Source organism: Hyperolius riggenbachi, chromosome 4 (assembly GCF_040937935.1).
Source record: "Hyperolius riggenbachi isolate aHypRig1 chromosome 4, aHypRig1.pri, whole genome shotgun sequence".
Lineage (NCBI taxonomy): Eukaryota > Metazoa > Chordata > Amphibia > Anura > Hyperoliidae > Hyperolius > Hyperolius riggenbachi.
Genome location: NC_090649.1, coordinates 497,847,961 through 497,861,936, shown reverse-complemented (window position 1 = coordinate 497,861,936; position 13,976 = coordinate 497,847,961). Strand labels below are relative to the sequence as shown.

Here is a 13,976-nt window from a genome sequence, read left to right as displayed (position 1 = left end):
GAAAGGAAGGAAGGAAGGAAAGGAAAGGAAAGGGAGGAAGGAAAAGAAGCAGGGTGGAAAAAGGAAGGAAGGGAGGGAGGGAGGGAGGGAGGACGGAAGGAAGGGAAGGAAGGAAGGAAAAGGGAAGGAAGGAAGGGAAGGAATAAAGGAAGGAAGGAAGGAAGGAAGGAAGGAGGGAAGGGAAGGAAGGTAAGGGAAGGAAGGAAGGAGGGAAGGGAAGGGAAGGGAGGGAAGGAAGGAAGGAAGGAAGGGAAAGGGAGGACGGAAGGAAGGAAGGTAGGAAGGAAGGGAGGGGAAAACAGTAAAGATCAGGTGTGTTTTATACTGGTTTCAGAATTCTCAGAAATAAACATTCTGCAGTTGAAAAATGTTGCCAGCAGTGAATTTCAGATTATAAATGTAGAGAGAGGAAAGCTTTCACAATGGGCAAACACTGACTAAATAATGTATACATGAATATTGTAAAAAAATGCTATTTTATTTGTTACATTATTTTCACTACAGTCCCTCTGTGATAGGTCTCATCAGATCCCCCCCCCCCCATATCTCTTGTGGTGACCCTCATGGCCAAGAGGCCCATGTGCCAAGATTCATAAAACAAGTGTGGCCACCATGACTTTCACCCCCCATAACAACTGTGGCCACAATAGCTTCAGTTCTGGAGGTGTGGCCTCTTGTATCAAAAAGACGGAAGGACGGTAATAAGCTGAGACCCCCACCAGCTCCAGGCAGTTGGGCTCGGTTCCCACGTGAGCGGATGTAAATAGGACATGGTAAGCGGATGCACTCCTCTCTATTTAGTACCCGCTATGCATCCGCCTTCCATCCGAAGTAACCGGCGCTCACCTGTCCCACCATTGATCGCCGCCGCTTGGTCCCTCTCTCTAGTCAGCCAGGAGGCCGGCAGAAACATGGGGCTCTCCATAGCCTGCATTAGGCCATTTCTCACTAACAATAGGGAGAATTTTCATGGATCCACCATGAATCAATAAGAATTCTGCCTGTTGCTGAGGATTCCCAGCCAAGTGGGGATCCCCAATCATGTAGAAAAAGGCACTCCACAGGCTTCAAACTTCCGTTTGTTTATTGAGCATGGACACATACATGTTACGGGTCACCTGACCCTTCCTCAAGTGACACTTGAAGATTGATTGAAGATTGTTGGTCAGCAGAAGTGGTGTACCTGCAGTGAGAAGTGCACCGGCTAGTGCTGCCTTATCCAGGTGGCTTGACTGAAATCCAAGGTAACCATTGAAGTGGGGATCCCCATGCTACTTACTTGTGTACAGGGAGTAAGTGGTTGCGATTGGCTTAGCCCGAGGCAGACGCAGATGCATCATCCTGCCCGGAATTATCAAGGACTGCACAGAAAAATGGTCTGCTTACTGCAACAGATCCCGGGGCTCCAGTGCAGCATGGCAAGTGTGAACGGCTCCTGTTTATAAAATGGAAGTCATTCACTGTCCGATTAGTGATGAGCAGAGAAGGAACAAAAAAATGTCTGCCTACTGCTCTAGTGGAAACACAGCCTTACACAGAGAGATACAGTAGATCATAGGTGCCCAATAGGTCGATCGCGATCTACTGGTCGATCGCGACCACCTGTTCAGTAGATCGCGGCCATTCTGTAACAATCTGCAGCTGCGGCTGTCAAATGTTGCTGCTATAGCAGCTTCACGGAGAAGAGAGAGAACAGGGGAGAGGTGCGGCTTAACAGGAGGCGTGGCTGAAGGGGAGAGGAGCAAATAAGGAGACAGGTCTCCTCCCCTCCAAGCTGTGTGACTCACACAGAGTCTCCTCCCCTTCAGGCTGCTGGGGCTCTGGGAAAGGGAGATTGGCCGAGCTCAGCTCTCCGTGGTCAGTGCAATGTATCTCCTGCTGCTGGTGTCCTCAGAGCTAGGTATTTGACAAACATACATCCACCCTGCAGCTCTCTTTGCCCTCAGCTCTTCATGCTGTGCTGGTTTTAGCACTCTGCCTCCTGTTTTTTTCACAGCTAACATCCCCCTTGTCAGCCTGTCCATGTGCTCTCAGTGTGCAGTGAGTTGACAGGCCTGTCATGCTGATTGCACAGATAGTAATCTATCTCATCAAGTTTGGGGATTACAGCAAGCATGACAAGGTCAAACTTCTGAAGGATATGTGTGTACACTGTGTTGGGGAGAGAATGGTCGTGTAAGGTGGGTGGGTGTGTGTGTGTGTGTGGGGGGTGCGGCGGGGGTGGTGGTAGATCTCTCAGACTCGGAGGTTCTTAAAGTAGCTCGCGAGCCAAAAAAGTGTTGGCACCCCTGCAGTAGATAGACAGACAGACAGATAGACTCAAACAATGCTACAGCTGAACTCCAAAAAGTGTTGAGATGTCAATTATTCATACCATTTTTATAAACAATTCATTATTTTGATCAGAAACATCTGCTTAAATCTTAAATAAAAAGAGTCAGTATTTGGTCACGATAGGTATAAAATGATCATAAATAGATTGTAAAGATCCGGTTTATCAAACTGACCAGTGGATTTTAATGCTTGTACCCAATCTTATCTAAAATACAATTGTACCATTGTTGGATAAATATGAATATTTTCAATCGAATGATTCTAATTTGCTAAATCAATTGGATTAAAGCACTGTTCCTAATAATTGCACAGTTAATGGGCACCTTTAGGACTTTGTTCACTTAGACAAATAGCATGCCTTATCTGAGTTAACACGCCTTATCAGAGATAATATGCCTTATCAAAGTTAACATGCCTTTTCAGAGTAGCATAGCGAGTGCTACAAACCCGCAGGGGCTCAGGGCAGGACTAGTGGAGCTCATTGCCAGTTAGCAGGCATAAGTTCGTAGTGCTCACTATGCCACTCTGATAAGGCATGTTAACTTTCATAAGGCATGTTAACTCAGATAAGGCATGCTATTTGTCTTAGTGAATCAAGTCCTTAGACTTGTCACTGCTCAATTAGTGAAATTCCAGCTATCCCTTCTGCATTATAAAATATACTATAAGGAGAAGCATTATAGTCACTGCCAGGAAAAATTGTTTGTTTGTAAAGTCAAACATTTAAGTGATTTTTTGCAACCTTCTCATAATTCCTGGGGTGGGCTGTTGACCCTGAAGCACGGCCAATTGAGATGGCTCTGCTGCGTCTATGACTGGCAGAAGTTGGCAAGGCCAAGGTTTTGTCATACTTGCGTTACACTTCACCCGCTTATAACAAGTTGTCTTCATTGTTGTCTACAGTGGTCATTGAGTTCTCAGGGTCAGCATGTGGGCAACAGTTAAAGCTATCAGCTGATCAGTGAAGTAATATCAGAACTAAAACACTTAAAGTATACCTGAGATGGTACACTGTGCCTTATTTATACTTACCTCCGGCTTCATGAGGTCCATGGCCTCTCTGGCCCCTCTGGTCACTAGATATCCTCACTGGTAATTCAGTCAGCCACTGTCAGCCATGGACCTCTGCCCACGCCTGGGAGTGATCTGTGTCTGTTCAGTACCTCTGTGCAGGTGCAGAATGCTCCCAGGAGCAAGCTTGATGGGTGTGCACGTGTGGCCGAGCCATGCATGTGCAGAAGAATGCGCCTGGCTGGATTACTGACGAGGATATCTAGTGAATGGAGGAGATGGAGAAGATGGTGAAATAGGCTACAAACCTCATAGGGCTGGAGGAAGTCCCAGATAAGTATAAATAAACAAATTGGGGTGGGGAAATCTCAGGTTCCCTTTAACTTTAACTAAAACAAAAGTCTCAGATATAAGTCTGTACACAACCACACAGAGAAGAAGCTTCATTGTTTCGTCCTAGAGTTATGCGTTAGGAATCTTCTTTCCTCCTCCATACATAGGTGGCAAAGGAACATCTTCATTGCAGACACTTCCTCCCCTTAATCTTGCTGAAGTATTGGAGATGAGCTTGAAACTCCTTTATTGCTCCATTTTCCAGCTTGGTAAATACGGCACGAGATGTAATTAGCAATCAGTCCCCGAGAAGATAAATAATGGCGTCCACAAATATCTCGGGCTGACAGATCCCGTCTCTTTATTTAAAGCCCGGACTCTGAGCTAATTAGGGGTTTGCAGAATTGATTGGACACTTACTCTGTGTGCGGACAGTTAGTAATGAGTCTGCCAGACTTACTGGTTCCCGAGCTCACTGGACCTGACCACAGAGATGGAGTCCCACTCATTTATGTTGGCGTTGGCCTATTCATTTTGTTTTGGGGCTGTGGACCTTGTCAGCACTCTATATACTGTAATGACATGCTTCATAAATTTTATTGATACAGTAGCACAGATCAATTTCGCAGCAATGATTTTCTGCCCACGTTGTTAATATATGCATTTGCATGGGCAAAATGTGAAAGTGCATATAATTATTGCTAAATTACACCAAGCATGCAATAAATACCAACAACAGCATAAAAATATCTACTCCGCATGGAAGCCACACATCTCTTGCATTAAAAGTTAGTAACAGCGCAGTTTAACTGGACCGACACTATATTGGGGATGCTAAGGGCCCATTCACACTTGCATTTTGGCATGCAAACGGACCGGATCCGGATCGGATCAGGACCTGATCTGGATCGGAACCGTACGGGTCTGATCCGGATCCGATCCGGATCCGGTCCGTTTGCATCAGGAATGTATTAGGCTGCCATCCGGATCCGTGTGGTAAAAACAGCGAAATTACTAATAAAATTGTTGGGGTCAGCGGAAGGTGCACCTAGTGCACCTGTAGGATCAGGTCCTCCGCTGTTTAGGCCTCACCTCCACCTCCGACATTCTGCCAAACAGCTCCAGCACGTCTGCCACTGCTGCTCCACTGCTGCACATGTGTCCCCATTTGAAATGGCCGCTAGAATACGCATAGGAAGTGGGGTAGAACGTCATGTGTTTGTATCCTGTGTGTTCTGTGCTTTTCGTTCCCCATAGGTTTCTATTTCCGGATGGTGCAGTCAGGCTCCGGTCCGGGTGCGTGGGCCGGATGATCCGGACCCAAAAAATAGCGCATGTTGAAAAAGTGTCCGGAGTCCGGATCCGATCCGGCTCCGTTCTGTACAGAACGTACGCATGTGAACGTCCGCATAGACTTTGCATTGCTATGCGGAATGTACGTTCCGTTTGTACAGTATACGGTCCGGATCCGATCAGGCGGATCCAGGCAGGGAATGCAAATGGGAACCAGGCCTAAGGGCTTGTGTACATGGAACTTTGACTTCAGTTCACTGTTTTAATATCTACATACACTCAAAGTGAAGAAAAAAGTTTGTGTAGGAAACCTCAGCAACTGACGTAAAAATGCAAAAGACTTGCAATTGACCTGTGTCAAAGCATTAAAATGAAATATGACCAAAAGTGCAAGGCCCGTGTTCACTAGCCCTTAGGTGTCAGCATGCTAATATGTAAATGACCACTATAAAAAGTAGGCAGTTAAAATCTGACAGAACCAACAGGTTTTGGACCAGTCCATTTCCTCATGGGGGATTCTCAGTTTTTTTTTTTCAACAGCATTTCCTGAACAGCAGTTGCAAAGTCTAACTGACAAAATACTGTGCAAGTGAATATGGAGGTGGTCTGGTATCTTACTATTTTGGCAGTTAAACTGCTGTTCAGGAAATGCTGTTGAAAACAAAGAAAACCGTGAGAATCCCCCACGAGGAGATGGACTGGCCCAAAACCTGTCGGTTCTGTCAGATTTTAACTGCCTACTTTTTTTGCGACAGTGGTCCTATAATTATAATAAATATATCTTAAAGAGGCTCTGATCAATACAACAAAATCTTTGCATTACTGATTTTAGCTTCATTTTGCAGTATTGACATGCAAACTCTATAAGGTGTTTAACTCTGTGGAAGTATTGATAGTAAACTAGCTGCTGTGTGTGCTGAATAATCGGCTTATAATATGTTTCTTTCTTTTTAGTTATAAATTGTCCCTCTGCATGAATTATCATGTACCTGCAGTCCTTCCTTAGCTGTACTTTAGTAAACAGAGAGCACAAAGAATCTATTAGTCATAGTTACTCAAAGACAGCAGTTTGGCATAGTGGGTAGCATGCTTACATTGCAATGAAGGGTTTGTATTTGTTCCCTGTGTCTGTATGGGTTTCCTCTGGGCACTCCAGTTTCCTCCCACATCCCAAAACATACAGATACATTAACTGGCTTTTCCCTAACAAATGTCCCTAGACTACAATGGACATAGGACTATGGTAGAGATTAGATTGTCAGCCCCTTTAAGGGACAGTTAATGAGAAGACTGTATATTCTATAAAGGGGAAGATATCAGCGCTATATAAATACTAAATAATAATACTTTCTTTAGTGTACTTTCACACTGTATGTGTTGTGGTGTGTATCCTGGAAATTGGATCATCATCCCCAGATTGGAACTAGAGACCCCAGCGCATCAAAGCAAGAGTGTTCTCCGTTACCCCACCATACTCCTAAAGCAAATACTTTGATATTGCAGAATTAGTGGCTACAAGACAGCAGCATGGCATGTAACCAGCTGACATTTTACTTAAAGGGGCACTACAGCGAAAAACTGCAAAATTTAAAATATGTGCACACATATACAAATAACAAGTATGTTTCTTCCAGAGTAAAATGGACCATAAATGACTTTTCTCCCATGTAGCTGTCACTTACAGTAGGTAGTAGAAATATGACAGAAGTGGCAGATTTTGGACTAGTCCATCTCTTCATAGGGCATTCTCAGCAAGGCTTTTATTCTTTATAAAGATATTCCCTAAAAAGGATTTATACAAATGCTGGCCGGCTTCCCTGCTTCCTACAAAGTTTTTTTGTCAGTTGGACAGAGCAACTGCCATTCACTAAGTGCTTTTGAAAATAAATATATCCCTGAGAATCCCCTATAAATAGTCCAAAACCTGTCACTTCTGTCAGATTTCTACAACCTACTGTAAGTGACAGCAACAAAGGATAAAAGTAATTTATGGCTCATTTTACTCTGGAAAAAATGTACTTCTTATTTGTATATGTTTGCACATATTTTAAATTTTACAGTTTTTCGCTCTAGTGCCCCTTTAATTTTGTGTAGGTACCCATTGTGCCGGTAAGACAAGTTTTTTTAACATAACAAGGAAGCAGCTAATGGTGGGCAGAGATGGATTAAGATGTAATAATGGGGCCCTTGACAAGGTAGTAGATTTGGACCCCCATGTGGTCCTTTTGGTAAGCTGAAGTGGAAAGAGGTCAAATAAGGTGCCAGGTGCGCCCCTTGACACCCACTAGGCCCTAAGCACCTGCCTGGGTGATAAACCTGCTCTGATGGTGGGAATCTGATTGAGAGTCAATCTACCTCTCTGTTTTGAAGTCTCTTGTTATTTCTATTTAGTTTGCCTAAACATTGTGTTCAAAATGCAAGAGAGCAAAGTATAGAATTAAATCTCTGAGTTTGTAGCTCTGAGAATGTGTGCTGTTAGAAATGGCTGGAGAGGGGGCTCCTGGCCGGATACATTGAAACTTTATCTCACTTCTGCTTGTCAAGGGCAAGGATCCTATTCATAGATAGAAACAGGCATTGTTACTAAGCATCTACACAAAAAAATGGCACTTTAAAAAATGTGATCTATTTATTTCATAAGAAAACTATTCAAGCGTCTAGGATAGCCCTGTTCAGCACAATTGTAAAACAACATTTTGTATTTTTATTTTTCATTGGTTAATCTTTTCTAGACAGACCTTCAACCAAAAAAAACAAAAAAAAAACTGAACGCTGCTAAATGGTACTTGCAAAACATCACACATTTCTGGTGCCCTGCTCTGACTGGTCAGCCAGTGGGGATTTTGGTCTGCTCATCAGTGACGCCATTGTGATGGATGATAGGGCCAACGGAAAGAGTTCCCTCAGCTTCACAATTCCAATAAGGGCCTCAGATCAATTCAATTCATGCTGGACTTGCAGTAAAGAGACACTTTTAGTCACTATAAGACATCCCAAGCTTGTGTCGCTCCAGATATTGCTTCATTTCACATCCTTCCAGGTCATTGGGTTTTAAAGACAGTCCTACTAACCATGGAACCAGATTTATTATTATTATTATTATTATTATTAATATTATACGTTGAGGGACATTGACAGTGTAATAATAACATGATGTTCTGTCTTGAGTAGGTTTTGTACTGTAAAAACATACTAATAAGGTAATTGGCTCCCCCTTAAAAAATTAATACTGAAGGTGGCCATACACTAGTCAATTTTTTTCTATTGCTATCTGCATCATTTGATCGGATCTGCTAGAAATTGATGTCACAAAAAATGACTGATCCATTTAGGCAAAATCGATCTATACAGTCACTTGTGCCAGATGGAAGTTCTTCCGAAGTCAGAGATGGGTTGGGAGTAGTGTTGGGCGAACACCTGGATGTTCGGGTTCGGGAAAGTTCGCCGAATATGGCCGCAATGTTCGGCATGTTCGGGCCGAACCCCGAACTCCCCGAACATCCCGCTTTTGGGGGCCCTATGGGGTCGCAGGCATAAGGGGGGAGCATGCCCCGATCGCGGGGGGGGGGGGGGTCGGAAATTCCCCCCACCCCCTCCGCTAGCGCTCCCCCCTCTGCCCGCTTCCCCATTCAAAAGTTAGGAAGTGAAACTGTACCTGTGCGGTAGTGGGTGGCTGGCAGTGGGCGGCACTATGGAGTGACTGAGGAGGAGGAGGAGTCCGGAGAGTGACGCGTTGAGGGAGGCCGGGCAGTGGGCGGATCAGCAGTAGTACGGTACTACTGCTGAACCGCCCGCTGCCCGGCCTCCCTCAACGCGTCACTCTCCGGACTCCTCCTCAGTCACTCCATAGTGCCGCCCACTGCCAGCCACCCACTACCGCACAGGTACAGTTTCACTTCCTAACTTTTGAATGGGGAAGCGGGCAGAGGGGGGAGCGCTAGCGGAGGGGGTGGGGGAAATTTCCGACCCCCCCCCCCGCGATCGGGGCATGCTCCCCCCTTATGCCTGCGACCCCATAGGGGGCAGTATTCGGGCGAACAGGGCCCTGTTCGTGCCAAACAGGGGCCCTGTTCTGCCAGGCAATGAGCCGTTCGGGCGAACCCGAACAGTTTGGCCGAACACCACCAGGTGTTCGGCCGAACGCGAACATCACCCGAACAGGGTGATGTTCTGCAGAACCCGAACAGTGGCGAACACTGTTCGCCCAACACTAGTTGGGAGTGCATTGCTGCGTTCAATTTCGGACTGACCAAACCAGGAGCAGAGCTACACTCCCCTTTCCACCGGTACTTCCTCCTATGTCTTCTCTCCCCCGCTGTGGCTTCTCCCTGTCTCCAGTGATGAGCGACAGATTACTAACGGATGACATCCAAATGGATTTAATTTGAATTTCATCCTCCTAATTAGTGCACCTGAACGGCTTGTTTAGGAGGGGGTTAAACTTACCCAGAAGCCGTCTTATTTAATCCATCCCATGGTGCCTCCCATGCTGCACATGACTACAAACACTTCCTCCTTCTAGGTTGAAGGAGGAAGCGTAGTAGTCATGTTACGTGGCTTGGAATGCAGCGTGGGATGCACCGTGGGATGGATTAAAGAGGACGGCTCCTGGGTAAGTTTAACCCCCCTAAACAAGCTGCTCAGGTGCACTAATTAGGAGGATGAAATCCGAATGAAACCCATGCCTCTAGTGGACACTAAAGGTATGTGCCACAGTGCCCCTAGTGTTGAGGGTCAGGCAAACAAATATCAAAATGCTGCGTACAGCAAGTTTTTCAATGCAATGTATACAAATTGCAAATGCTGCAATGAGAATGGTCTACTAGGGGAACATGGTTACATTGCTTTTCTCCACTCCAGTGAGAACCATCCCTTAGAGCATCTGCAATGTGAAAGCCTCATAGGAATATCATCGCATCTGGTTGCAGTGCAATGATGTTGTCCATTGTGGCACATGCAACAGACCGAGTGTGAAAGGGTCCAAAAACTCACCCTGACTCTTGCCCTAATTCTAAAGTGGAATAAACTGTCCATTGTTTACAGGGAAGGCTACCTGTAGCTTGATGTGTGGACTAGCTGTTATTAAATAACGCATGTACATTGGGCTTGTCCAACAAAACGACTGTTTATCAGGGTTCTCAGGTGTCATATAATGATGTCAGACACCTATCTAACTTTCTAACCTTACATTAGATTAACTGCAAATAATTGCTTCAGGATAAATAAATAAATAATATTCTACTGTGTATGCAGCTTAACCTTTCTGGCCAATAAGTATATCAGCAGGGCAAACACATCCCTGGGGGTGGGGGTAGATTGCAAATATGTGTACAGTGCAACCTCCTTGTTGGAGTCCAGGCATAGAGTTATGCGAGTGGCAGCAGTGAAATCAATGGCACAGAGGAAATATCACCAATTCAATATCAGATTGCAGCAGTCCTATCAGTAAGTAATTCTGATTGCTGCCAGCTATTTTACCTCTCACAGCTATTATTGTTCTTTGGGCTGAACTATTAATTAAGCCTGAAAACAGAACCCTCGTGCACTATTCTTGCTGCACAATTAGTGATTCTGTCCAGAGTCTGAATTTGTGGATCAATCGTCATCTCTGTAAAAAAAGGAAAACATAAAATCACTGCAGACGATCAGCCCCTGCCACGCAGCTTTGTGAAGCGCTGGTAAGCAGAGGGAATAGAGGCACTCTCGGTCTTAATAACCAGTTCAGCACCACCGCTGCCGGACAGTGCCTTATTACCACGCTATACGTGTAAACCAGTTCAGCACCACTGCTGCCGGACAGCGCCTCATTACCGCGCTACGAGTATCAAACAGTTCAGCACCACCGCTGCCGGACAGCGCCTGCTTCCCAGCGCTGCTCAGCGACAGGTTCCATTCAAATCTCATTCCAATCCCAAGACGAACTTCTGTACATGATGGGATAGGGAGAGAAAAAAAGAGGAGACGCTACGGCAATGAAGTCATTCGCTATGTGTGTTTTATAAAGATGACTGTCAATTTGCTAAATACTTTCAGCCTACACTTTGTTTTTGTAGAGAATCAAGGTATCCTCTCCCGTTAGGCAGGAGGGGGGTAATAAGGTTGGGAGGGGGCAATAAGGTTCAGGCAGGAGGGGGGAGCAATAAAGTTCAGGCAGGAGGGGGGTGGGGCAATAACGTTCAGGGGGGGGGCTGAGAAATAAGGTTCATGCAGGAGGGGGTGGGGCAATAAGGTGCAGGCAGGAGGGGGGCAATAAGGTTCAGGGGGGGGGAGCAATAAGGTTCAGGCAGGAGGGGGGCTGAGAAATAAAGTTCAGGCAGGAGGGGGGTGGGGCAATAAGGTGCAGGCAGGAGGGGGGCAATAAGGTTCAGGGGGGGCAATAAGGTTCAGGCAGGAGGGGGGCTGAGAAATAAAGTTCAGGCAGGAGGGGGGGGCAATAAGGTTCATGGGGGAGCAATAAGGTTCAGGCAGGAGGGGGGAGCAATAAGGTTCAGGCAGGAGGGGGGGGGGCTGAGAAATAAAGTTCAGGCAGGAGGGGGGGGGGGGTGGGGCAATAAGGTGCAGGCAGGAGGGGGGGCAATAAGGTTCATGGCTGAAAAATAAGGTTTTAGGCAGGAGGGGAGAGCAATAAGGTTCAGGCAGGAGGGGGGGCTGAGAAATAAGGTTCAGGCAGGAGGGGGAGCAATAAGGTTCAGGCAGGAGGGGGGGGGGGCTGAGAAATAAGGTTCAGGCAGGAGGGGGGGCTGAGAAATAAGGTTCAGGCAGGAGGGGGGTGAGCAGTAATAACCAGAGAAGTTATTCAGCGCTTACAAACAGCAGCCCTGACGTGTAACCCTTGGAGCACCAGGCGGCGCAACAGTACATTGATTAAGTCTACAATGGGGAAGAGAGGAGCTCTGTGGCAGGCGGGGGGTTAAGAAGATGTGTATAAGTTTTCTCTGTTTTTTCCTCCTCTCCTCTCTCTCTTTTTTTCTCTCTGAGATCTTGGAACATTTGATCTATAGCATAGAAAGGGGAAAAGATGGCAAGTCTATCTGTAGCAGCGCCTGATGGAGGAAGGCAGGGAGAGATAGCAGTGCTGCTCATTCTCTGAACATTCCTGGAGCCTGAACAGCGCTGGCGTTTGGTCTTGTAGGAGTGTAATAATAATAATAGCAGAGGGAATCAGAAATAAAGAGGATCTTTCTCTCCCTCCTCTCTCCTCCACAGGCTCTCAGCCTGCCTCCCTCTCTCACATTATAGGCTCTTCCTCTGCATTGCATCCAGGCTTCGGTGATTTGCTGTTTAGAGACTGCAGATTTGCATAGTCTTGAGATCGGAAGCATATTCTTGTTGTCTGATCCTTTTCCATGAAGAGGGTGCGCTATCCCCATGGAAGCATCCTCCGGTGTTACTGTGAATAGCATGGACCACTCAGATGGCTTTGGGGGACGGCTGATTATTATTGAGTTGCTTGTGGTTTTCAGACTTGCTCTCTGAGAGTCGCTCCTCCAACTCAATGCAGAATCTGGGAGGGCATCAATTCCTGGTCCTCGGCAAGCTGCTGCTGTAGGAAGTGGTTTCTTCTATTTTTCTTCTGGTTCTTTGGTATTTCTGGATATCCTGTGGATTATTATTATGGCTGCGATGCTTCTAGAGGAAATCCCTTTTTTAGGCTGCTAGTTTCGCAAAGTATGGATCGCTAATTTGAAAGCTCCTCCGCAACTTGTCACCTCTTCTGAAGAAGGATCCGGGGAAAGATCGTAACCGTCAGCTAGATAGAAGCCTCCTCGCCTGCCAGGGACTATGCGTTCTCCGGCTGGGGATTGCTGCCAGTGGAGCAGGAAACTGAAGGGAAGAATGAAGTAGAGACGACGGAGGAGATACGTCCTTCTCTAGGAAGGAGGAGGAAGAAAAAAACTCACATTCCCAAAATAAGAGGGGGGGACCCGAGGCTGGGATGGAGGAGCTGTGAACCCCCCAAGAAAAGCCTTTGTTGGAGTGTTGGAGGGGGATAAAAAGTTTCTGCGGGAGGGTGAGCTCTGCTTGGCTGCCCCATGCAGAGGCAGGAGCAGCAGATGCCCTGGACCTTCAGCTCTGACCCGGGCCCTGCTTCTTGCCCCGGCCTGCGCCTGGCCATGTGGATACTGCCTCTAACCCTCAGCGGGGTCCTCGGGGTGACCTGGGGCGCCTCTAATCTAGGATCTCATCACACTCATCACTTCCATGGAGCGAAGCACGTCTCGGCGCCCATCGCTATCTACAGGTCACCAGCATCCTTACGGGGAGGAAACGGTGGGTCTTCCTTATCATCTCCCTCTATATATGATGTCTGACCATTATCCTAAGTGATGGGTCTAATGCTACTCCCCTCCGGCAGGGCTGGGGGCTTGCTGTCTGGCTTAGAGTAGGTTAATGACTGGTACAAGCATCTCTGGTGATATTGCTGCTGCCTCTCCTCTGATGATTACCTTGATGTGAGGGAGCGCAGAGTTCTGTGCTGCTCTTATCAGAGAGACCTGTATTGATATTAGCTGGTAATGGACATCTGTGTTAAGAGTTTATTGGCTTGAAATAGGCAGATGTAATGCAATTCAAACTGAAACTTGCACCGTACATGTTCTAAAGGTGATCATGTTGCTGTGACTGATTGTCCTTTGAGGGATGCCGGTCTGGAGGCAGGAGGGGATGCTGTGTTGGTACCAGGGATGCTGGAGTCTGGACACAGGAGGGGATGCTATGTGGGTCCAGGGATGCAGGAAGGGGTGCTGTGTGGGTCCAGGGATGCTGGAGGTAGAAGAGGAAGGATACAGGAGACAGGAAGGAATTCTGGGATGCTGGAGGCAGGGAATGGTGCTGTGTGGGTCCAGTGATGCTAGTTACAGCAGGTGATGATGCTTTGTAGGTCCAGGGATGCTGGAGGCAGGAGGGGGTGCTGTGTGTGTTTTTTATTTTGTAGTGGGGGGGTCCAGGAATTCTAGAGACAGCAGGTGGTGATACTGTGTGGGTCCAGGGATCCTGGATAGTAG

General features: G+C 46.8%; 1 protein-coding gene across 30 annotated transcripts in view; it reads left to right on the top strand.

Moving 5' to 3' along the window:
- Nucleotides 1–13,976, top strand: part of LOC137504538 (neurexin-1) — a 2,090,050-nt gene that overhangs the window by 1,451,846 nt on the left and 624,228 nt on the right. For 2 of the 30 annotated variants that reach the window (XM_068233112.1, XM_068233110.1), the window contains exon 1: nucleotides 11,942–13,242. The exons of 24 other annotated variants lie outside the window; for them this stretch is intronic. In XM_068233112.1, the coding sequence (XP_068089213.1) occupies nucleotides 13,005–13,242 (238 nt within the window). In that variant the 5' untranslated portion in view covers nucleotides 11,942–13,004. Of the gene's footprint in view, nucleotides 1–11,937; nucleotides 13,243–13,976 lie in introns of those variants that run through there. 4 more of the 30 variants (XM_068233113.1, XM_068233114.1, XM_068233115.1 and 1 more) reach the window with 4 other exon arrangements.